The sequence below is a fragment of the Galleria mellonella genome, unplaced genomic scaffold, assembly GCF_026898425.1.
Source record: "Galleria mellonella isolate WM207_F2 unplaced genomic scaffold, CSIRO_AGI_GalMel_v1 utg643, whole genome shotgun sequence".
NCBI classification, from domain to species: Eukaryota; Metazoa; Arthropoda; class Insecta; order Lepidoptera; family Pyralidae; genus Galleria; species Galleria mellonella.
The window spans coordinates 1030340-1057282 of record NW_026442135.1 but is presented as its reverse complement, the minus strand read 5'-3'; the positions used below and the strand labels follow the sequence as shown (position 1 = coordinate 1057282).

The following is a 26943-nucleotide window of genomic DNA, read 5'->3' as shown; positions in this document are numbered from 1 at the left end:
AGAAAATAACGTTTTTTATGTGCCTTTTCTACGATTGACACACAACGGGTTTGAATTTATGTATTACAAAACTGCTAAAAAAATAAGGTACACTTATCATCTACATAATGAAGGTTCTAAGTAAATTTATATCTAAAGAATATATAATACAAAATAAAGACTACGTAACAAAAGTATATAAAAAAAATCTACTTATAATATTAAAAAAAAAAAAGTTAACATGAACAAAAGAATCATTGCATTGTTTTAACAGTAAGCGTACTTAGGTTTATTGTTTCTTTTCTTACAGATAAAGACTAAGTAATTAAATATAATCTAAATGCATTAGGTATTTATACTAAAAATGAAAAATTCAGAAATAAGTATTTTAATATACTTATACCTATAAGTTTTTTGAATGAAAATAACATGTATAGTATTAATGACTAAATTTCTATATCACATTAAATTAACTACAAACAGATAAAGACGGAATGAATTTAATGCTAAAGCAGCCCTAAGTAATTGTGTAAGTAAATATAAACTACTATAATAATACCTGTATATAATATAATGAGATGCCAAAATGTGAGTCACAATTTTAAGTACGATTATGAAACCATTATTGATAAAAGACTTAAAAATTGAGATGGATCGTTGTAGATTTAGTTTCACTATGGAAATAATAAAACAAACATAAGAATATATGAAGCAAAATTTAACTATTTCACCTAAATATCTATTGTTCCAAAAATTTTGCTAATCCTAGTACGATAAAACAGTAAGTGATGATTTAAATTTCTTATTTTGAATGCATATTTTGAAAAACTAGCATTCACTATTTTTTTTTTTATTATTTTACTAAAACTGCCATTTCACTACAAAGTGGTGAAGGCACACGTCTGAACAGCTTTATTATGAAAAATATTATTTTATAGAAGTGGAGGATGAATCTTCTTTTTTTCTTCTGTTTCCATGACACCTTGGTCTATAGAAGATGGTGATGGTAAACCACAAGGCCATTCTAAGGAGTCTGCTTCATGTGTCATTATATGTTCAGCTTCCACTACAAATAATAGAGTCAACGTCATGTAAATTATAAACAACTAATTGAAATCCGCAACATTAACTGCATAAATTAGAATAAAAAAAGTCTAGGTATTATATAAGATAGAATTTTTTGTCCGTGACATCGTCCACGTGACCAGAATATTTTTACTAGTCAAGATAAAAAGATGTATACCAAATACCAGATAGTATGTGTATACTAAATTTCATAGCATTTGATTAAGCCAATAAGGACGATACACCTAATCTGCCTAATTTTAAAATTCATATGCGGGTAGAAAGAACTGTTTGTAATTAATCAAATTCAAAGACCCAATTGTTAACAATATACCCAATTTTTTTTATTGAGAGTGAAATGGTAACCTCGCCTGCGCTATCGATATAGGTTGACAGGACACCAGTAAGAAATGACAGATAAATATGTAGTAAGATTAATTAGCACAAGTGGCATATTCAAAAAGAATTAAATACGATGATTTTCAGGAGAAATCGAGTGAAGTTCGACCTGTCGGGGTGTATTGCTAGCTATGGAAATTGACAATTCCTCTCTCCTCTCTCCAATATACTATTACCACTTTCTATCAGCTTGTTTCCTATTCCAAGTTGTATAAATAACATACTTCACTCTTTTAAAGTGGTAAAAATGAAATAGTGACACTACCAACGCTATCGGTTTATACTGGCAGGGCATCAATGTAGGAAACTATCATGGTTAACAGTTATTGCATCATGACCAATTCAACAACTGTTAAGCACAATATATTTAAGGAAGGACCTCGTGGAGAACGACTTTAAAGAGTATATTGTTAACAATGCCGCAGTTAAAACCACATTACTAACAATACCTTTCCCCCAATATACCTTATCAGGTCGACCTCCATGCAGTTCTTCCTGGAGCCCATCGAATAACTCGGAGAATTTCGAGCAGAAAAGTGATTGTTAATAATGAGGATTTGCAACCCTAACTAGCTAGTTCCATTGTTTGTTCCATTAACATACCATAACAAGTAAAGATAGGCTGTTTTACCTGGAAATTACTATGATTAATTCTTGTGAAATTCGTCATGATGGAGTAATTGATCTTTCGTCCTCATCTATTATCTTTTACTGGTGCCCCACCAGCATATATTAATAGCGCAGGCAGGGTTACCATTATATTCTAACTCATTTAAAAAACTCAGAGAATTTGTTGCTTACTTTTGGTCTTAACTTCATCATTCATTTAGAATAATTAAGTTTTCCAATAATTATTTTATACTTACTCCTGATCCTATGTACTTTATTTCCATATGCGAGATCCCAATAATATAATGTTACAAAAGTCAAAGGCAGCAATGGAAATAAAAAATACGACCGTTTTGTTCTTCGAAAACTGAAAATGAAAAAGATAATAATTTTTATTATTTCAATAAAATCATTAAAAATATTGCTACAGTACAACAGCTAGCTTTTTTTTCTATAAATAATGAATATTTTTCTTTAATACAAAAAAAAACAATGCTTATTTACAGTGTGATAAACACATTAAAACTCAATTTACCCAGTATACAATCCAGCAGCAGATGTAATATAGAATGTAGTTAACCACAAACAAATGTCTCTATTTTTTGCTATTTGCATTGCCATTTGACGCTCCTGTACCTGATATTGTAATTGAATTTGTCTTTCCATCTAAAACGAAGTTATAAATTAAATATTTGGCACCTAAATATAATTTAAATATTTACTACATGCATAACATATTGATGTTATTATACATATTTTAACTATTAAATATTTTTTTCCATTTATAAATTTATTTTTTGGTATAAAACAAAACCATGTTTTCTCTTTGAAACTATTTTAAGTTTAAAATTGTTAAATCCGTAAACATAAATTATTAAAGGTTGACTATTTGATGCTCTGAAATATATCAAATATTTACGTCAATATTGTACCTGAAGGGTACTTAGAGATTTTATACCTACAACACATTTTTTAATGCACATGTAATCATAGGTACAGTCAATATATTTATATCCATAAATCCAAACTGTACTACTTACTCTTATTTTACTCATTGATTGAATGAATTCTTGGTTCTTTTTAAAGTTTTCTTCCATATTAATACTAATTAAATTTCCCATATTGTAAAATAAAAAATTAACACTTCCGAATTATAAAAAATAAATAACGCCCTTGATCCAAATTTCCAAATACTTATATGTCAAGTAAAAACGTATCAATAAACTAGCTAGTCGTCTCTCCCTATGTAACTTAGATTACTTAACTGTCATTTTAGACAACAAGTGCTAAAGTTGTCATTTAATATTGTCAATGTCATTATATTTTTAAATCCGAATGTTTCTTTGAACTTCAGAAGAAGAATATTTTAATTATTTACAATTTATAAAATATTAATAATCATTATTTTATATTTGATAAAGATTTTGCAAATAAAAGTGTGTTAGTCATCCATAATATATATTTCAACAATTTTTTTATTAAACTGTTAATTATTTTTTCTTGATTATACCTCAAAATCTCGATTATATCGAGGCAGTGTTAGTGTACTAGCGAATGAAATATCAAAGTTTCCCGCCAATCTCTTGACTTAATTCACTCAGCAAATAAAAACAAAATAAAAAAACCACCATTTTAATCTTTGTAATTTATCTTATCAGTTATATTAGAATTATTTAAAAATGGGTATTTTGGGATTATCAAAGTTAATAGCAGATATTGCACCTCATGCTGTGAAAGAAATGGAGATAAAGAACTATTTTGGTGGGTTTACTTTTGTTACATTAGCTACCTAACCAATACTTTAGAGGAAAGGTTTTAAAATCATATTTTATATTTAACTCCCACTGATCAAGAAGGATTATTTAATTTCTACATAAAAGTCATTATATACTGATATAAATAAAATATATATACTTCTTCTCTGATAAAATTTAAGATTAATTTTGTTTGTTACTTAACGGTTTAACCACACTATGAAATTTGGTACTACTTGGGATTGGAGAACTTAAATTATTAATTATTATAGTTTTCTTTTACATATACATTATAGGTTACTTTTTATCCTGGTCATGTGGACGAAAGATAAGTAGATAATTTTTTTCATGTAAAAGATTCTATACTTAATTATATATTGCAGGCCGCAAAATCGCTATTGATGCATCTATGAGTCTATATCAATTCCTGATTGCCGTGAGAAGTGAAGGTAAGGAAAAGTACATGTATGGTGGCTCATGGTATTTAATGAAAATGTGCTCAAAGCCGCTCACTAAAAATCTGAAAGCATTTTTATTCTTTTCAACTACAAAAAAGCACAAGGTTTTCAATTCAGTTTATTTATTTTTTATTGTCTGTCAATTCATAACTCCATCATTTATAAACAGATTTGAAAAGATCTTTTTTATCTGATATTATATTACTTTCAGATTGGTCCTATAAAAATTTTGTTAAAATTGATTTACTAGTTTGGTTTTTATATCCTATGGAACCTTTCATTCATTTATATCCGCTGTTAACTGTCCAATGCTGAAAATAGGACTACCCCTAAGGGGAGTTTTATCAGTAGTTGCCACACTTGTCAGGTTGGCAACTGCAGTTAAGCTTTTGGTGATATTTTAAGAAGAACGCTGCTGCCCATCCTCAACCTTCAAGTTCTCTTAATTGCCTCTTATGACAATTATGATAAGGGAATTGACCCATTCTATGCTGGGACCACACAGGTTAAGCATAAATGAACTTTAAATAAAAAGAATTAACTATTTAGCACTAAGGCCATTCATTATATTCTTTTTTATCTTGCTACTTGTAATACTCTTTCTTTATATATATACATACATACATACATATATATATATATATATATATATATATATATATATATATATATATATATATATATATATATATATATATATATATATATATATATATATATATATATATATATATATATATATATATATATATATATACATACATATATATATATATATATATACATATATTTCTTTAAAAGTAACAATAAAGTGTTTTTATTAATTCTTTCTTTAGGTGCGCAATTGACATCTGTCGATGGTGAGACCACATCACATCTAATGGGAACATTCTACCGCACAATCAGACTTGTGGAGAATGGTATAAAACCAGTTTATGTTTTTGATGGGAAACCACCAGAGTTAAAGTCGCATCAGCTAAATAAAAGAGCAGAGAGAAGAGAAGAGGCTGAGAAGGAATTACAGAAGGCTACTGAAGCTGGTAATCATGTTAATATAATTATTATACAGAGTGAAAACTTAATAATACCCATGCTAGGCATAGGCAAAAGTAGTGTAACTAAATATTTTTGCCAACAAAAAACTCTCGACCATTAATTACAACATCCCTGAGAAAATTAAAGGAATTGGACATTCTATGTTAGAATCATAAGGCATGGTAAAAACACTCTTAATTAATAATAAATTGAAACATTCAATCAATTAATTAATATTCCATTTATATTTGGCCATCAGAAGACTGCCTGTAGGTTAGGTCAATTATACATATGTTTACAAACTTCATTGGTTTCTAAATTAGGCAAGTCACAAACATAGGAGTTAAAGAAAAATACTAATTCATTATTAATAAATTTCATTTAAAATATTACAAGTTATAATCTTATATCTTCTGATGAAGTTGGTATCAAATTGACAAATTTTCTTTCAAATACAGTGCTGCAGAAATATACTAGATGTCAATTCAGCAGTTGCCTAGTGCAGTAGCAGAATAAATATGTAAAACGCTGATTCTTCACTTGAGATGTAGGGACATAAAGTACAGGGCTGTGTTCCTTAACAGCAATTTCCCTATTATCAATATTATAACATCTATATAAACAGATTGTACTAAATATATATGTTCTACTTACTAGGTGACCAATCCCAAATAGAGAAGTTCAACCGGAGGCTGGTGAAGGTGACGAAACAGCATAGTGAGGAGGCTAGACAGCTCCTCAAGTTGATGGGCATCCCTGTTGTGGAGGCACCCTGTGAAGCTGAGGCACAATGTGCAGCACTGGTATGTAGACAGTCCATAATAATTTATAATGTACAAGCTTTCTACAAGTACATAGAATTTTTAAGAAATAATATATAGTCTATTTTGCTCTCTAATAATATAGCTTTCTATAGGTGAAAGAATTTTTAAATTTGATTAAGTAGTTTTTAAGTTTTATGTATTATAAAAAAAAACAGTCCAATTTTTCACTGGAGCAAAGCTTGCCTTGCCATAATTCAGGGAGTGCTTATACCAACATTCATGTATGGAAGCGAATTGTGAGTCCATAGAGAAGTATGAAAGAAAGATTAATGCTGTAGAGATGAGAGAAAAGATAGAGCAAGAAACAATGTGATTAGAGAGAAGTGTGGACTGAAAGACAATGTAGTGACAAAAGTCGAAAAGGGTATATTGCATTGGTTTGGTCATTTACAGAGGATAGATGAAAGAAGAATTATGAATGACATTTATGGAGTAAGAATGTATGGTAATGTCGGTAGGGGCCGCTCTAGACGGACATATGTTGACCAAATAGGCGACGTGCTAAAGAAGGGCCAAATTAAAAGTAAACAATGAGTGTGTATGAAAAGATTAACGAATGTAAAAGAAGCGAAAGATGTTTCTTTGAATTGAAACATTTGGCGTGCCATTGTTTCTACCTACTCTAATGGGAGACTTTTATAAGCAAATTTATCCATAGTAAAATGTCTATTTTTTTTTTTCAATAATCAGGTAAAAGCAGGCAAAGTGTATGGAACGGCCACAGAAGATATGGACGCGCTGACCTTTGGCGCTGATGTTTTACTGCGCCACATGACGTTCTCCGAGGCGAGGAAAATGCCAGTCCAGGAATTCCATCTGAGCAGTGTACTGAAAGGCCTCGAACTGGAGTATAAGGAGGTATTATATCTCTGTTTATAATTTTTTTTAAAGCTATTTTTAAAAGGTTTTCAATTTGTGTAATTTTTTTCTTTACATCTATAAAAAAAAACGAAATATCGCCAATAATGACTCGTCATATTATTGTTTAGTTTATAGATCTCTGCATATTACTCGGCTGTGACTACTGCGGTTCCATCCGGGGGATCGGGCCGAAGCGCGCCATAGAGCTGATCCGGCAACACCGGTCGTTAGATGAAGTGCTGCGGAATATCGACACTACCAAGTATCCACCGCCAGAGAACTGGGACTACGAGGAGGCGAGGAAGCTGTTTTTAGAACCTGAAGTGCGGAATCCCAGTGAGATTGAGGTGAGATAATTTTTTTTTTTAATACATATCACTAGATATATTATACAGTATCACCTAATCATGAACTAAGTAGTGCTTGCACTATGGGCACTGTACATCTATTCTAACAGTAGATAACCTCTATAATAAAAATATTAATTCTTTTTTATTATTGATATTCTGTTGTAGTATTTTTTTTTATTTTATACAACTTAGAATGGCAAACAAGCTAACAGTCCACCTGATGGAAAGTGATAACTGTCGCCTATAGACATGAGCAGTACCATGGACATAACAGAGTATACTGTTTCGTCCATGATACCCCCATGCGTTGCCATTCCTGAGGACTCAGGTGTTATTCCTCTGTACCCAGTAAATTCACGCCATATCCCACCCTTCAAATTGAAACACAGCCATGCAAATACAACTACTTCACGGTTAAAACACGAATGGGACAAAGGTACCCAAGCAATCGACTTTTGTAGAAAGTCTCCCTCTGGTTGTTTGTCTACTAATAAAACTTGAAGACCGATGTCTTTCCTCTTATATATAATTTTATTAGTCTTTCTCCAACATGGTAGCAGAGCGTAAAGTGTATATATTTTAATTTAAAACCACTATATTTGCTTGCGGTGACGGTTTACAGAGTTAATTTTCAATAGCGATCTAAGGAAAAATAGCAACCACAAGTTCGGCTGTTGTTCCGGCTATAAAAAGGTTAAATGGGCTATTAAATTACATCCAACTAAAGTTCAACATGGGTATAGTTACCATTTCATTAGCATTTATTAAAAAAAATGTCATATCATATGTAGAAAATGCCCATAAATTCATGTTTATATGTTTGTATTGTGCGGGGATCAAACCTGCGACCATTTGAAGTTGAGGCGGCTTATTTAATCGCTTCACCATAGAGAGCCAAATTCTAAAAACGTAAATAAATTCCCAGATCAAATGGACGGATCCTGATGAGGAAGGTCTGGTGAAGTTTCTGTGTGGAGACAAGCAGTTCAATGAGGAACGAGTACGGAACGGCGCCAAGAAACTGATGAAAGCAAGAACTGGCACCACGCAGGGCAGGCTTGATGGGTTCTTCAAGGTACGTAAATCGTTATGATCCTGACTATGGCGAAGCAAAAGGAAGGTTTAAAATTGTGACCGGTATGTATGTGTGTATGATCATACCACGGCTATTCTCAGAACATCACTATGAATTTGTATTAAATATATTAAAATTTTAAGTTGTTTACTTAATAAATTTATTTATTTATTTACACTTTATTACACCAAGTAAAAAGAGAAATAACAAATACAGTAAATATTAATGAGAAGTGATACAAAAGGCGGCCTTATCGCTAAGCAATCTCTTTCAGACAACCTTTGAGTAGAGGACATTGAGAAAAAGACATTGAGAAAAAGAATAGGTGGCACACTATAATATAAATATTATCATATACAAACATATATAGATACATACATACATACATACACATACATATATAATATATACACAATTAAATATATACATAACATACACATACTTAACAGCACACATACAACAGAAAAAAAAAATTACGAAGGAAAACGAAAAGAGAACACAGGAAAATAGTACTAAAGTGAGAGATAGTAATAATAAATGTAAGTAATGTAATTGTAGTGGATTTAATCAAAATAATTCTTATTTAACTAACTTGTTATATGGACTTCCGCAAAAAAAAAAACACACAGTTCAGTAAAAAGTCGAAAATTATTGTGTATTTTTTAATTTGGTCTAAATTAGCAAATCTATAGTCTAATTAATTATTTAATTATTTCTGTTAAGCTATTTAAAAATATTGTAAACTATTACCTTTACCTTATATAAGCAATTGAGTAATTAAATTGTGTTCTACAAATAAAAAAGAAAAACATCAACTATGGCAAAACCAGTTATTTTCATTTAAAAATAAACTTACGAACAAATTTGTTAAACCCAATTTCTAACAATCTCTTCTTATTAGCGCAAGTGGAGTGATTATTCTACTATCATCCATTGAAAAAAAAAAAACTCTACACTGGCTTCACCCATAAGGGAGGTTCTGCCAGTAGTTGGCACGATTGGTAAACAGGTTGCCAACCGCAGTTTTGGTCATATTTAAAGTGGGATGCTGCTGCCTGGACTACAAAGTTCCCTGAATCGCCTATTACGACACCCAGAGAAATGGAAGGGGGGAATCAATGGTATTTTAAAATATAATGATATGTTTACTGACGGATATGGCTTAGAATGTCTAGATGAGATACCATACCAGAGAGAGACTTTGTACAAAAGTCGATTGCTTGGGTATCTCTGTCCCATTCGTGTTTCAACCGTGAAGCAGCTGTGTTTGCATGGCTGTGTTTCGTTTTGAAGGGTGGGATATGGCGTAAATTTACTGGGTACAGAGGAATAACACCCGAGTCCTCAGGAATGGCAACGCATGTGGGGTATCATGGGCGAAACGGTAAACTCTGTTATGTCCATGGTACTGCTCATGTCTATAGGCGACGGTTACCACTTTCCATCAGGTGGGCCCTCAGCTTGTTTGCCATTCTAAGTTGTACAAAAAAAAAAGATGCGGCTTCCAATAATTTTTTTTAGTTACAATTATTGGAATATGATTTTATACATTATAGCATGTTATTTATTGTTTCAGGTACTATCAACAACACCAAATCCTAAACGCAAAGCCGAAGAAGAGAAAAAGAGTGCAGCTAACAAGAAAGCGAAGGTCGGGGGACGGGGTCGCCGACCCAAGTAATAACTGATGATTTATAAGTACATATCATGTGTGCTTTGAAGATAATTCAAAGAGCAAATCTCAATTTAGGATTTATTAATGATTCGAAATGTTGAAGTTGAAAAAGTAAGTTCTTGGCTCATCAAATGGCAAGTTTTGATTATAATAGTACTTTGTTACCTTCTAGAAAAGTCTAGAGGTTGGCTGTACTAACCAAATTATAATTTATTAGTTTTTGTACGCGACTTTGTGACTTACGCGTGGATTTTAGAATATTACCCTCTTTAGTGGTTGAATTTTCAAATTCTTATTGTCTATGCTATATAAAGAACCTATCTGCAAAATTTTAGATTTTGGTTTCAGTGTTTCGGCTGTGCCTTGATATATAAGGTCAGTCAGTCGATCAGTCACTCAGCATCCTTTTTTTTTTATTTATATAGATGATAAATACGAGACTAACAGCAGATGCCAGGACAAGTTCTTAACTCGGTGCAAATTATAGTTGTCTCTTTTCCATTTTTTATGTAATTTAGAATGGCAAACTGATGGCTTATACTGATGTTTCCAACAGGTGAGCTATCATACTTTTTGCAAAATTAAAAAAAAAGCTAATGAGAGTGTCATTCAAGAACGAAATTTTCATCTCCAATTTTTCCGATATTCATTCCGTCTTAATTTCTTTTTTAATGATACGATAATGTTTGTAAAAAATCTGTTTTGTTTTTTTGTTACTACGACGTTATAATGAAACGTTTCTAATGTTAATATACTTGACAGTAGGAGTGGGTAATATATAAGAATATCTATTTATTTCGATTGCAATAACTATATATTGGTCTAATAACCAATATGTTAAATCGTCATAGTCGAAGAATACTGGCGGATCTGACGAATATTACATATAATGATCCGTCAGTATTCTACGACTATGACGAAATATCTGTTATCCAACATACAATATGGATATAAAGAATCCAAATTGAAATAAATATATAATAAATATCCGACCAGTATGTGCGATTTCAAATGGATAATGACCATTTTTTCGTCATCATTATCGACAGGAATTCAATATAAAGATATCTCAACGGTACGGATATTACCCATGCTTACTTGATAGATATAATATTAGTATGTCAAGTGTGACTAAGTTGAACAATTGTATAATCACAGTACACTTATGATATGATCACTATAATTATATTTTCAGTAAATTTAACTAGTGATAAGTTTTAAAATCGCTTCTCTAGCTATATATATATATATATATAATGTTATGATTTTTTATACAAACTGAAATTAAAGTCATTTACTCCAAAAACCGTTAACTGTATGATCTACTGTAGTTAATAAGTACAGTAAATTTTCCCAACTCTATTATTCTTTGAAGATCTTAAATATATTGTATGAAGCTTTACTCTTTACAATGAATGCCTGAAAATACTTTAAAAAAATAGTCTATCTATGGAGAAATAGCATCGTGAAAATTTACAGTGCGTATTAAATAATATAATTCATATCAAAAACGTAAATCTTCAAGAAAATATTTATTAGTTTTATCACTTTTTAAAATTAAGATTTTCCCTTGTAAGACATGAAAATTAGTATACATGTTTTGTTGTTTTTATATTAATTATGGTGTAAGTTACGTAACATAAATCCGTAGACTACAAAATTACATCCTATGTCAACCTGTAACTGAAAATAATATTATACAGCCGGTCTGCAAACAGAATCTCTTATTTCCGTTTTGTTGTATAACCACATTATCATGTTAATAATAATGATCTGACGATGTAATGTAGCTACATTCTGTTCTAATAAATAATATGATTACATTTATAATGTATTATTTTTCGCCCCCTCCCCTATAGAAATGTATTATTTCCCTTGTAGAGTATAGCCGATCTATTTTCTGCAGTATTACATGTAAGACCTAAGAAATATTTTGACAACTGAAACAAAATCATTATTAATATTATAAATGACAAGATCAGTGTTTTGATACCATAAAATTTAATATATACCTAAAAGATGGATAAAAACTACTCTATATCGATTAATAAAACATCCTTAGTCACGCGGATGAAGCTGCAGGTAAAAGGCAGTATAGTTCTGCAATATGTATTATCGACGTACATAGGAAATATCTAGATCAATACAATAACGCTTGTGAACAAAAATCTATGTATTTTGCAAGGATCGAACTTGCGACTCATAAGGCAATGAGTAATGTGTTAACCCTTAAATACCTGAAGTTTCAAATTTGATACCGGGTTTATAAATCGCATTGGGCGCCTACAATCATTTTTATTTTAATATTTGGCTGTTTACGTTACCAGATGTTTCTTTCAAAATAAATATATATAAATATTTGATTTAAAAAATCAGGCCTTTTAGGGTTAGGTGACTACATCGCCATGTGCAATTATTAAAACAACATAAAATTATTTATAATTTTTTTATTATAAACATTCTAATATATAATATATATCTCGATCTAAACATTTTAAAACCTTATTAATATCTATAATTACGTATTATATTTAATACTAATTATATACGCAATCATGTAGATCCAAAATAATGTACCATTAACTGCAAACCTTTCGACAAAATACAGACAAATATTGTTGTAATATTTTTATAAATGCGACAGACTATCATTTATTTTCAGCGACCTTGGTTTTTCTGAAATTACACATTTAAACAAAAAACCACCAACAAACAATATTTTTTATTTGTGGCTATAGACAATGAGAGCTTAGAATATTTAAAACTAGACGTTAACACTCGTATATTTCTTCTCTATTTTATTGAACACAATTTATTTCTTTCCAAGACAAAATTATACTGTACTTAGATTAAGGAGTAAATAAGTTATTCTAAGTCTATGGTAATGTGTATTGTAATAAGTTTTTTGACTAATTTTAATATTGGTGCCATGCTTGTGTTCTTGACATTACAGATAAGAAAAAAATCAAATGAAATTGTGTAATTATTTTTCATATTCAAATCAATTTATAGTATATTTGTCTATATATAGCATTCACACCACACCGAACCACAGACAAAAGTTTTCACTATCTATTTTAGATTCTACAGATTCAAATATATACATACCTCATGTTTTAATTATCTATTTATAACTTATAATAAATGAATGGTCATTATGAATTTTATTCTAATTTGTCCCCTTAGAAACTTACGTGGTAAGTTAAACCGATAAATACGTTCATATAAATGAGATAGATTCATTCTCATACACACGCAGACGTATCTATCGACAATTGGGTTTAATCAAGGCAAATATCTAATTCATAAAATGTGTAACTGAAAGATTATAATAATGTAGACAGCCAACTAATATCATATATTGTACTTACATCATATCAGCCGTCTGTCGTCCACTACTGAACATAGGCCTCCCCCAAAAGGAGGGTTTTGCCAGTAATTACCACGTTTATATTGTACCTATGATAATATTAAATTCTACGAAATCATATTGATTGAGTTTAGTAAATCATTGCAGATTTTTTTTTTTGTAAATAGGTATATACAAGATGGAATCGAAATCGTTGCCCATTCACAAATCGTCATAGTCGTAGAATACTGACGGATCTGACAAAGATTACATATAAAGATCCGTCAGTATTCTACGACTATGACGAAATGTACTTACGCTATAGAATATATTAGAACAGAAATTTTGCAAATCAAAAATTCATAAAAAAAGTGTCGAGTATCCTATACAAATTTATGAGATGGACATACCTAATAGGGGACTATGTAAAGCTAAAAGTTTTTCATGTTTTTTAAGCCATGTTTTTTTGGTAAAAATGTTCGGCTGTACCGATGGCGAACACATTTCAAATACCACTAACGATTTGACATCTTGTATAATTTATTATTAAATTTAAAAGTTTGCTTTCAAAAAGTTAATGAGTCCGTTAGTTGAGCCATCATGACTGGACACAGGGCTGGAGTCTTGGAGCTCCGGTTCTATCGCTTTGGCCAGCTGCTTGCCGAGTTCCACGCCCCACTGGTCGAACGAGTTGATGTCCCAAATCACGCCTTGCGTGAAGATCTTGTGCTCATATAATGCTAAAAATAAATAAAAAAAAAAAAAATGCAAATTCATCACATTAATTCTAATTATATGTTTATATTAAATGAATATATTTTTTATGCAACTTAGAATGGCAAACAGGCTGACGGCCCACCTGATGGAAAGTGGTAACCGGCGCCTATAGACATGAGCAATACCATGGACATAACAGAGTATACTGTTTCGCCCATGATACCCCCCATGCATTGCCATTCCTGAGGACTCAGGTGTTATTCCTCTGTACCCTGTAAATTCACTGCCATATCCCACCCTTCATACCGAAACACAGCCATGCAAACAACTGCTTCACGATAGAAACACGAATTGAACAGAGATGCACAAGCAAACAACTCTCCCTCTGGTACTATAGCACTTAACCTTCCAATAACCGTTTTTAGTTCAAATTAGTCAATCAATAAGACAAGCTTTACCTATAAGTGCTCCCAGCGTGAAGGGCGTAATTTTCCTCACGACTATCGAATTTGTTGGCCGGTTGCCGAGGAACACTTTGTGGGGGAGGATTCTGCTGATGGCCTCGGGCGCCAGGCCGGACTTCTCCAATTCTGCTTGAGCCTACAAATATAATACAATAATAACGTCGTCGCACTAACATTTTATTTTTATTATTTCAGCCGTTAACTGCCCACTGCTGGGCATAAGTATTCCCATAAGGGAAGTTTTGCCAATAGTTGCCACAGTACTGACAACCGCAGTTAGGCTTTTAGAGATGTTTAAAGAGGGACGCTGCTGCCCATCCCTCGCTCTCCTTTAGTCGCCTCTTACGACACCCACGGGAAAGGAAGGGTTTTTTTTAATGGGTGACAATAGAATGGTAACCCCACACGCGCTATCACTATACACCGGCGGGGCACCAGTGAAGGATGATAGATGAGGATGAAGCAGGTCAGTTAGCCCATCGTGACGAATTCCAATAGAATTAACCACGATGGTTTTCAGGGGGAACCGCGTGGAGGTCGACCTGACCTGAGCATTTTGAGATCTAATGAACCCATTGCTAGCAATGGGTTCATTAGATCCCATTACTAACAATCCCTTTCCCCCCTTTTGTCATGAACAGACAGGTACTAGAATTATTATAAATTTTTATTACAAAATCAGTAGTAAATAATAAAACTTACCTCTTCTGGAGTTTTCCCCTTCATCAGAGCCTCGGTTTGCGCTAGGAAGTTGGCCAATAGGATCTTGTGGTGTACACCGTTTGAAATTGGATTGTGGGTTTGAGCTGGAGCGATGAAGTCGCATGGAATCAACCTGGAAATTTAAAACGTTCAATTATCACTCAATTTATTAGTTTTCAACCGATTTCAAAAAAGAAGGTTTACAATTCAGTTGTATTTTTTATGCTTTCCACCTCAGAACTCCGTCATTTATAAACTGACTTCGAAAATTCTTCTTTTTTTATTTAAAAAAGGATATGATGGTTCCATACACATTTCACAAACGAATGACGTCCTGACAATTATTATCACTAGAGGGCGATACTGTCACAGTAGAAAGAAAGAAAGAAACTTTATTTCACAAAATATACCACAACACAACATGGGTTAAAAAATTATTAAAAATTATAATTAGGAGACTACACAAAAAATATAAATAAATAAAATACAAAAAAAAAATGCATATTATAACAGTTTCATCCAAAATGGTGTGCTTAAAGTGTATTATGAAAAAATAAGATAAATATAATAAATTTGTAGTGCGATATATTAAATGACTAGCGGCCCGTCCCGGCGTCGCACGGGTGGACATTTTTACATTTTAAAAGTGGCCATTAAGTCTGCACACGCGACGGAAGCTTAAAAATGGAGTAACTTCTCCCGTTTTCCCAACATTTTCCTTCACTGCTCTGCTCCTAATGATCGTAGCGTAATAAAAGGTATACTATAACCTGCCCAGGAGCATGAAGAATAATTGTATCAAGTTTCGTTAAAATCCGTCGAGTAGTTTTTGTTTCTATAACGAAGATACAGACAGACAGACAGACAAAAATTTTACTGATTGCATTGTTAGCATCAATATCGATCACTAATCACACCCCGATAGTTATTTTGGAAATATATTTCATGTACAGAATTGACCTCTCTACAGATTTATTATAAGTATAGACTAGTGGCCCGTCCCGGCGTCGCACGGCCCACCTAATGGAAAGTGGTAACCATCGCCTATAGACATGAGCAGTACCATGGACATAACAGAGTATACTGTTTCGTCCATGATACCCCCCATGCGTTACCATTCCTCTGTACTCTGTAAATTCATAGCATAGTCGATGTTACCTGGTCCCTTGATGTATGAGCTGGTAGAACGCGTGCTGCCCGTTGGTGCCCGGCTCGCCCCACACTATGGGCCCGGTGGAGTAGTTGGCGCGTTCGCCACTTCGCGTCACATATTTCCCGTTGCTCTCCATATCGCCTTGTTGGAAGTACGCCGCGAATCTGTCCATAGACGATGGCAAGTTGAAAATTGCAGCAGTGAGCATAAATAGATAAATAGATAGATAGATAGATAAGTAATTTATTAAATAATAATATATAACAACAGACATAGATTGATTTGGGGGGTATCATGGGCGAAACAGTATACTCTGTTATGTCCATGGTACTGCTCATGTCTATAGGCGACGGTTACCACTTTCCATCAGGTGGGCCGTCAGCTTGTTTGCCATTCTAAGTTGTATAAAAAGAAAATAAACCACTAATTCTGAGTTAATATTTTCTTATCAGAATAGAATCCTATCGTTCAAGTTAGAGCAAATAATAAAAATTAAAAAATCAATAAAGTCGGTTAAGCGCCTTTAGAGATTAATGTGAGCGAACGGACACAGGACTTTTATATATTAAGATATTTACTTAACAAAATAGTTACCTGTGCAAATACTGGTCGTATGGTAGAAGAGCATGTGTTTCAGCCCCATAGAAGTTGCTGTACCACACACCCAAAAGTGCTAGCAGAACCGGCGCCTATATGAAAAAAAAACTACTTTTAAAAGACTGGCAACACACTGTAATTCCTCTGGTGAGGGGGAAAGGGATTATTAATAATGGGGTCTTCATGGCTGGCAATATACCCTAACAGATCGACCTCCACACGGTTCCCCCTTGAAATCATCGTCAATCATGATTAATTCTTGTGAAATTCGTCATAATGGACTAAATAACCTATTTTATCTTCACCTGTAATTACTCACTTGGAACCAACGTATACGTATATAAGCACTTTATATTATTCTCAATTTCGTGTATAATATAGTATATATCATATATGTGTAAGTATATTTGTTATTCATATATATTTATTCGTTTATATATGCAATTTTAATATGTATGTATATCAATAATTACTAGTACCGCATTCAAGTATTCTGACACTTTCCCATGGTTGATTGGGAGAGAATGCTTTTAGCATTAAGTCCGCCATGTACACACATATATGTACTAATGAATAAATAAATATACCGATAGCGCAGGTGGCGTTACCACTCCATTTCACCCCTCAAAAAAACCTATCAGGTGAACCACATGGTCGTTTATCACTCTTTCACATAAAAAAAAAAACAATAGCAAAGCTGACGACTTGCCAGATGGAAAGCGATAAACATTTACAGCACCATGGGGTATCCCATTAAACATATTGTAAAATCCATGTTACCTTTCATGTGTCGCCTTTTTGAGGACGGTGTTACGCCTGGGTACCATGTAATTTCAATGCTACCCTTCAAGCCAGGATAAAATGTAACCTATTTACTTCATCATAAGAATTTTTATTTCTTAACTAACTTTTCCCCGCTAATTTCTAAGCATGTTTTTTTAAGAAGTAGGAAAATCAATAAATAGACCAGTTCTTAAACGGATAAAATTTCTAAAAATAATTGTTATGATTTTTTATTACATTTTTTTTTTATATTAACAATAGCCAAGGGTAATATAACCTACGTTTCTCTCCAACGGCTCGGTGGTGAAGTGTCGGTCCATAAAGTTGGCTCCTTCTAGAAGCTTCTCGAAATTGTCATGGCCAATATATAACGAGATGGACAGACCTATCGCAGACCATAGCGAGTACCTGTAAACAGTTTTTTTTTTTTTCAGAAAATATTAAAAATATAAAAAATAAATCGCTCTTTACCACTACCCACCAAAAAACATTGTTGGCAGCTTGGCTTCAAAAAGTATATAATATGGACATGCTCATGTCTATAGGCGACGGTTACCACTTTCCATCAGGTGGGCCGTCAGCTTGTTTGCCATTCTAAGTTGCATAAAAAAAAACAATAAATGTGAAAAATACAGTATTTTCAACCGACTTCAAAAAAACATAACCTTCAAGAAAAGTGCATATGGCTTTTTTAAAGGCCAAGGCAACACACCTGCAATGCCGTTGGTGCTATGGGTGACCATAGGCTGCGGTAGTCGCTTACCATCAGGCGAGCCGCTAGTTTGCCCGCTGTGTTGTAAAAATAAAAAAAAAAACAAAGAGACGGGAAGTTTTCAATTAGATTTTTTTAAGTTTGTTACCAAATCATCACCATGTGTTTCAATTAAATTAAAAAATTAGTATCAATTTCAGAGACGCTACGATAACACGACGAAATTCATTATGAGAACTCAATCATTAGAAGTCAGCAAATAATGTTTGTTTGAATTACATGACGACTCACCTGCCTCCGACCCAGTCCCAGAAACCAAACATGTTCTGGGGATCGATCCCGAAGGCTGCCACCTTTTCGCCGTTGGTGGACAACGCCACGAAATGCTTCGCCACTGCTGACGCCTGCAATAATATATGCCTTTTATTTCCTAGCCCTACTGCTAGCAATATACCCTGTCAGGTCGACCTCCTCGTGGTTCCCCCTGGAAACCATCGTGATTGATTTACTGTTATATTCGTCACGGTGGGCTAACTGACCTGCTTCATCCTCACCTATCATCCTTCACTGGTGCCCCGCCGGTGTATACCGATAGCGCGAGTGGGGTTACCATTCCATTATCATCCATTAAAAAAAACATACAATGATGTATGCACACTCACATCTTTAGCGGCTTCCAAGAACCAGTTCTTGGCTGAGGTGGCGTTGGTGATGGTCTCCTGGGTGGTAAATGTCTTGGACGCAATGATGAACAGCGCCGTCTCCGGGTCGAGGCGCTTCAGCACCTCGGCCAAGTGTGTACCGTCGATATTTGAGACGAAGTGCACCTTCGAACATTAAAAAAACAAAAACTTAGAATGACAAACAAGTTGACGGCTTCCCTGATGAAAGGAAAATGGTCACCATCGCCTATACACGTGGTGATGCTGCTCATGGTACGTTTCACGAGTTACCATTTTGAACCGACTTAAAAAAAAAAAGGGTTGACTTCAGTGATTGTGCAGTATACTGAATATTGGTTTTTTAACAACAATATATATATAACACTAACTTTTACCTACGACTTCGTCCGCGTGACCGCATAAAAGTATTAAAAAAAGCGACATAAAAAGTAGCTACCAGAGGGAGACTTTATACAAAAGTCGTTTGCTTGGGTACCTCTGTCCTATTCGTGTTTCAACCGTGAAGCAGTTGTGTTTGTATGGCTGTGTTTCGGTTTGAAGGGTGGGATATGGCGTGAATTTACAGGGTACAGAGGAATAACACCTGAGTCCTCAGGAATGGCAACGCATGGGGGTAACATGGGCGAAACAGTATACTCTGTTATGTCCATGGTACTGCTCATGTCTATAGGCGACGGTTGCCACTTTACATCAGGTGGACCGTCAGCTTGTTTGCCATTCTAACTTGTATAAAAAAAAGCTTATAAACTTCTCCATACCACATAGTAGGTGTATAACAAATTTCATAGCTATTGATTATGCCGTTAAGGCGCTACCACGTAACAAACAAACAAACAAATAAACAAACAAACAATATCACTTTCACCTTTATAATATTAGTAAGGATATTAAACAACTGCTTATCAAAGTGATGTGTCAATAGATACGTATTTACTATCGCCTACGTGAGATAAAACGAGACAGCGACGTTTGACGTCTTCTTTATGCGCTAACGAAAACGTACCTATCGATTCGTTTTCAACTTGTCGGTAGATGAGGGGAAAGGAATGGTTAGTAACGGAGACTAAGAATCCCATTGCTATATTGCAATATACCCAGCCAGGTCGACCTCCACGCGGTTCTCCCTGGAAACTATCATGGTTAATTCCTTGTGAATTCGTCATGATGGACTAACTGGCCTGTTTTCGTTCTCATCGATCACCCTTCACTGGTGCTCCGCCAGCGAATCCCGTTAGCGCAGGGTTACCATTCCATTTTCACGCATTAAAAAAAAAGATTGTCGGCGGGGGGCAGGCATTTTATTGAAGATATCGCTACTGATATCAGATATCTATTTATTATATATAATTACACTGATAACATAAGTACCTGATAAATTATCTATACTTCAAGCCAATACTTTTTATTAGTTGAATAACTTCATATAGGTAAACAAATATATACCTTAAGATGATTGGCGTAAGGTCTTAACGCCTCTGTGACCATGAGAGGGCCGAGGTCCGATCCTCCGATACCAATGTTGATGACGTCAGTTATCGGCTTGCCCGTGTACCTGTGACGTAACAACATTTTTTAAATAAATACATTATAACACTAACTTTTACTCGCGACTTTGTCCGCGTGACCGGGATTAAAAGTAAAAGTAGTCTATAACCATTTCCAATCCATATAGTACGCGTACACCAATTTTCATAGTAAACATAAAAAACGCTATAAGGTATCAAACAAACAAGGTAATTAATTAGCTAGACAGATTAATAATAAGCTAGTTAATTAACTAGTTAGTTAGCTAATAAGCTAGTTAAGTAGCTAAATAATTAGCTAGTTAATTAGCTAGTTAATTTGCTAAATAATTAGGTAATTAATTAACTAGTTAATTAGCTATTTTTCACAATTTTTATCAAGCACTTAAAGTTTGACTGAATGAGATCCCATTTATAGGATTGTACTTGTCCCCGTCGTTGTGCACATTTTTTCTTAAGAACTCTGTATTCTATAATTTAAGACTTTACTATATAATAAAGTGTTACAAATAAACAAACATACTTTCACAATTATAATAATATTAATAAGGACACTAGGTTTTGCCCGCTACTACGTACACGTGTATATCAAAAGTAGGAAAACAAAAGACAGACTACTTATAGGTGGTGTGTCAAGATAAAACATAAAGCGGATTTATCATTTTTACCAGACTTTGTGAGACTTTGTACAATGTCTACCATGAAATGAAATTCCTAATTTTCGAACGCAAATTCCTGTTTTCGTTAATTTTTTTGACAACTTAGAATGGCAAACAAGCTGACGGCCCACCTGATGGAAAGTGGTAACCGTCGCCTATAGACATGAGCAGTACCATCAGGTGTTATTCCTCTGTACCCAGTAAATTCACGCCATATCCCACCCTTCAAACCGAAACACAGGCATGCAAACACAACTGCTTTACGGTTGAAATACAATATTTACCAAAGGGAGACTTTGTACAAAAGTCGATTGCTTGGGTACCTCTGTCCTATTCGTGTTTCAACCGTGAAGCAGTTGTGTTTGCATGGCTGTGTTTCGGTTTGAAGGGTGGGATATGGTGTGAATTTACTGGGTACAGAGGAATAACACCTGAGTCCTCAGGAATGGTAACGCATGGGGGATGCAACGCATGGGGGGTATCATGGGCGAAACAGTATACTCTGTTACGTCCATAGTACTGCTCATGTCTATAGGCAACGGTTACCACTTTCCATCTGGTGGGGCGTCAGCTTATTTGCCATTCTAAGTTGTATAAAAAAAAACTATTAATTTATGAGTTTACAATGTAGATTTATTTTCTAATTTCCCTCTACTTTATCGCCATGTTATTATTAATATTAACTGCATACTCATAATCAGTGTGATAACGTTCGATAAAATTAGCTGAGGTCAATATTCGTATATGAGTAGTGTAACATTATTTATTTATTTCTTATTGCGTTCCATAATATAATTAGTAGATAACATTTCAATTATGGACCCTGTTGGGCACAGCAAGTAGGAGAGAAGAGGACAACACTTTATTATATGATTATGTACGTTTATTACATCTAGATAGGAAAAACTTCAAAATAATGATAGGGACAATAACGGGCCATTGCCCATTAAACAAACATTTATACACAATAGAAGTCACAGACAGCCCTCTATGTCGAGGGTGTTTCGACGCCGTAGAAACGGCTGCTCACGTAATCCTGGAATGTGAGGCTGTGGCCCATCAACGTTTAGAAATCCTCGGAACGATGAGGTCGCTCTGTAAGGCCTGTGAAGAACTCAGGAAGCTTCTGTGCTTCTGGGCTGGCTGTACTAGCCACGACTCATACGCACAACGGCCCAAATGAGCGGCTAAGCGCGGAAAAGAGAGTCCAATTTACATTACATTACATGATAATGTATGTAAAATATAGTATTCACACGAAAGATCTAAATGATCAGAGGGTAGACCCTCCGATGAATGTTTGAAATTACGTGACCGAACGAAACTAATGACAAATTAAATATAACCAATTTCATATTAAATTTACATGATACATATTGTTTTAAAATATCAAAAATGTTAACATATTACTCCAAAACGTAGTAAAAATGATACCACTTCTATAGTTACACTAGTGTTTTTTTTTTATTTACATATTTAATTTATAGGTATTAAACACTACATCAACAGATACAAGAATGGTATGAAAAAAATCAAATAATTCTTTTTCTTTTTTCAAATATATACTATATGGCTTCTTTCCAGCCATTGCCATTCCATTAGATTTTTATGATAGGATTTATGATGAACAAAATGTTAAGCTCCATTCAATGGGACGATTTCGGTATGAACCAGAGGGAGACTTTGTATAAAAGTTGTTTGCTTGGGTACCTCTGTTCCATTCGTGTTTCTACCGTGAAGCAGTTATGTTTGCAAAGCTGTTTAAAGGGCTTCGGTTTGAAGGGTGGGATATGGCGTGAATTTACGGGGTACAGAGGAATAACATCTGAGTCCTCAGGAATGGCAACGCATGGGAGGTATCATGAGCGAAACAATATAATCTGTTAAGTCCATGGCACTGCTCATGTCTATAGGCGACGGTTACCACTTTCCATCAGGTGTTTGACATTCTAAGTTGTATATAAAAAATACTAAATACGTTTTTCTTTTGAAATTTCGTTAAAATATTCTTTCCAATCTCTTGGACATTGATTTTTGAATTTAGATATATAATCAGTAAAATGTGGTAATGACTGAGTTTAGCTAGATAATAGTGTCCCACAAAAGAAAACCGACTTCAATTATGATAAAACCACTTATTTTGATATAAAATTTGAACTATTAAATACATTTTGATACAATTCCTACGGGAACAATCTTAATATTCTTTCAGATCAAACAAAAACCAAATCGGTTTACTGCAGGAGTTATGAGGTAACAAACATAAACAAAAATGCAACCGAATTGAAAACCTCCTTTTCGAAGTCGGTTAAAAATAATTTGTCCTGCCCTGAATGACTATCAATATACAGCTAAAATTATCAAGTTGGAAAGCTGATATTTGAAACATAGGTTTTTTTATAAGATGGAAACTTTGTACAAAAGTCGTTTGTACAAAGTTTCCCTCTATCCCATTTGTTTCTGCCGTGAAGCAGTTTTGTTTCGGTTTGAAGGATGCGATATGGCCATGTAATAATAGGGTACAGAGACATAACATCTTAGTCTTCAGGAATGGCAACGCATGAAGGGTATCATGGACTATTCATGTCTATAGTACTGTTCATGTCTATAGACGACGGTTACCACTTTACATCAGCTTGTTTACCAATCTAAGTAACATAAAAAAAATAAAAGAAATTGTATAATGCAAGACTTTTGGAAATTTCAACCAATTTAAATTACAAGTTGAACGAAAAGTATTTTTATTATTATCTCCATCGACTCACCCCTTCCATTCACCACTGATGACCTGTCCCGAGAACTGCTTCATGTGTGCGAGCACGGCGTTCACATCGGGCGTGACATCTGTCCCCGCGACCAGGATAGGTCTGTTCTGACGGTTGCGCAGTGCCACATGGAGCACCGCGCGGTTCTCCGTGAAGTTTATTTTTTCACCTGCGTAAGTATAATTATCAATTATTGTGGAATGCTCTCGCTCGGCCGTGGGCAGAAATACATGAAGACACATTGCGAGGACTTCACTTGTGAAGAAAAGCCTCAACGAAAATCCACTATATTCATGAAAAACACTACCACTCTGTCAAGAGTATATGACTGAAAACTCTGAAAACGGTACACTCCTTTTCTGAACACATTGTGTAAACTAAACTACATAATATATAAAGGGAAACTCGAAATAAAATCAATTACGATTTCATAAATTCTTTCACCTATAGAAAGCTATAACAATTTAATTATTTAAAAAATCTGTGTGAAGCCATGGCTGGTTACTAGTATATAATACATCCAATCTGGGGGGAAAGGGATTGTTAGTAATGGAGTTTGACAGCCCCATTGCTAGCAATATTTATTATTGTTCGACCTCCATGTGGTTCCCTTTGGAAACCATCGTGAACAATTCTTGTTGAATTTGTCACGATGAGCTAACTAGTCAGTTAGATGATAGATGAGGATGAAGCAAGTCTGCTTCATCCTCATCTATCATCCTTCACAGGCGCCTTGCCAGTGTATATCGATGTCGCAGGTGGGGTTACCATTCCATTATCACCCATTGAAATACATCTAATCTAAACATACCATTAAACATAGCATCTCTCGCTTGTTCCACACCACGGCTCTTAGCCAGGTTAAGGAGTAATGCAAAGACATCATTGTTTACACGATTCTTGGAATAGTCCAGAAGGATATCTCCGTCATTTGGTGTTTGGATTTTGAGGCTGTAAAATATAATTTTAATAATATATTATATATACCATAATTTGACTACAATCAACTATTGCTAAACACTGGTCTCCATATACCCTGTACCTTTCCTTTAACCCAATGTTAGATTTTTGACAGTAATAAGCCAAACAGTTTAATTGGAAATTAAATATAATTTCTATTTACATTACATATATTCTTAATTTCTTGATCTTTACAATATATAATGTTTTAAGTAATCATATTGTAAAGACTGTATTTCTCACAGCATACCTGACGACAAGATTTTATAACGAAATAATTTAAATTGGTATTTTATAATTGATGCATATTTTAAAAATAATAATAACAATTTATTTAATTAATAATATAAAAATGTAAACTATGGGTATATACCTGAAAATAAAGAGATTTATTATTATTATTTTATTTAATTATTAATGATTACAATTTGTGTTGTAGTGTTTGTGGTAAAATCAAAATTTTCTTCTGACAACATCTTAGCATAAAAAAAGTTGCACTAAGGTACAGTGTTTTGTTTTATCATTTCCTATAACATTTAAGGACTAAAATGGAGCCATCACACAATAAATATGGAGAATGAATTGTATAAATGTACGAGAATTATTTACTTGAACATAGATTTGTAACTATAGATTCTCTATTGAGATTGTTCCATATTTTTTTCCTATTCTGAATTTATTAAGTATATAAATCATATATGTACTTTAGTATGTTGAATATTTATTACTGACTCACTGTTCAGCAAATAGAGAATTAATTATTCATTTTTTTTAATTAATTTTTCTGTGTAAATATATACATAGGATATTTAATTAGAAAAATGTAATATTCTAAATAAAGAGATATATTTTTTATTTAATAAAATCTTACACATAAGCTATAACTAGATTAAAATACAATATGTTAAGCAAAAAAAACTAAAAACTTTTTTGTAAGTTTAAAAAAAATACCAAATATTTTTTTAAAAATATTTAGAATGTAACGGTGTATGATTTAATTATGTATAAAAATAAAATTTACAAAAACAAAATTTATGCATCTTTATATCGCATTTAAAAGAAATATAATATATATTTTTTTTATATTAACTCACCTGAATTTATTGAAGCGATCGGGATCTTCTTGAAAAAGTTGCAAAATATTTATTTTGTCGGCGTTCGCATTATAATATTCTTGTAATTTTTGATAGGCTGGGTCCTTTCTCAAGGTAATTTTTGGTTCCATTATTTTCGGGGAAAGTAAAAGTAGTCGCGAAGAATGTAGGGGTCGAAAGTGTCGAAATAACAATGAAATTACAGGTGATAAGAAACTTCTGTTTGACATTTCAATGACATGTGAAGGTTACTCAAAGCGTTTTGTTATTACATATTGTTTCTTATAATTAGGCTTCATTTTATATATGTATAAAAATATCTAACTGTCTATTTTAGAATAGAATAGAGCAATTTAAAGTGACAAACTTAATAACTATTTTGATTTTCTTTAGCTATTACTAAAATACCCTTCACTTTGAGGACAAAATCTTGTAAAATATAATTCGTAACCAACGTGGCAATATAATTTAAACTTGATAGGTTAGTCAGAATGTCGAACCTATAGCCATCTCTCGAATGAATTACGTTTGTTAAAGGTATTTTCTACTATTGAAAATTTAAACAATGGAAAATTAACAGGTTTTGTTATTGAAGAGTTTGAACTTATGACTTCATTAACAAGGAATATATTTTTTGCGTTACTCAGTGGCACCCTACAAGCGTATATCAATATAACATTATATATTTATCTTAAAAA

At 33.3% G+C, this 26943-nt stretch overlaps 3 protein-coding genes across 3 annotated transcripts; 1 reads left to right on the top strand and 2 right to left on the bottom strand.

Annotated features, from left to right (window-relative positions):
* Positions 1-186: 186 nt before the first annotated feature.
* LOC113511169 (plasminogen receptor (KT)) lies at positions 187-3301 on the bottom strand. The gene is made up of 4 exons (XM_026894780.3): positions 3093-3301; positions 2588-2718; positions 2310-2419; positions 187-1045 (listed from the first exon to the last, which is right to left on the bottom strand). Exons 1-4 carry the CDS (start codon positions 3171-3173, stop codon positions 912-914), a joined length of 456 nt encoding a protein of 151 aa, XP_026750581.2. The 5' UTR covers positions 3174-3301; the 3' UTR covers positions 187-911.
* Positions 3302-3615: 314 nt separating this feature from the next.
* On the top strand, positions 3616-11907 carry LOC113511062 (flap endonuclease 1). Its single transcript, XM_026894644.3, has 8 exons — positions 3616-3813; positions 4190-4255; positions 5101-5304; positions 5957-6102; positions 6814-6981; positions 7113-7331; positions 8260-8409; positions 9986-11907. Exons 1-8 carry the CDS (start codon positions 3732-3734, stop codon positions 10088-10090), a joined length of 1140 nt encoding a protein of 379 aa, XP_026750445.1. The 5' UTR covers positions 3616-3731; the 3' UTR covers positions 10091-11907.
* Positions 11908-12516: 609 nt separating this feature from the next.
* Positions 12517-26468, bottom strand: LOC113511084 (glucose-6-phosphate isomerase). The gene is made up of 12 exons (XM_026894670.3): positions 26246-26468; positions 25003-25142; positions 24192-24360; positions 20688-20796; positions 19224-19388; positions 18853-18965; positions 18131-18257; positions 17064-17158; positions 16475-16633; positions 15317-15449; positions 14609-14750; positions 12517-14173 (listed from the first exon to the last, which is right to left on the bottom strand). Exons 1-12 carry the CDS (start codon positions 26374-26376, stop codon positions 13986-13988), a joined length of 1671 nt encoding a protein of 556 aa, XP_026750471.3. The 5' UTR covers positions 26377-26468; the 3' UTR covers positions 12517-13985.
* Between the last annotated feature and the right edge of the window lie 475 nt (positions 26469-26943).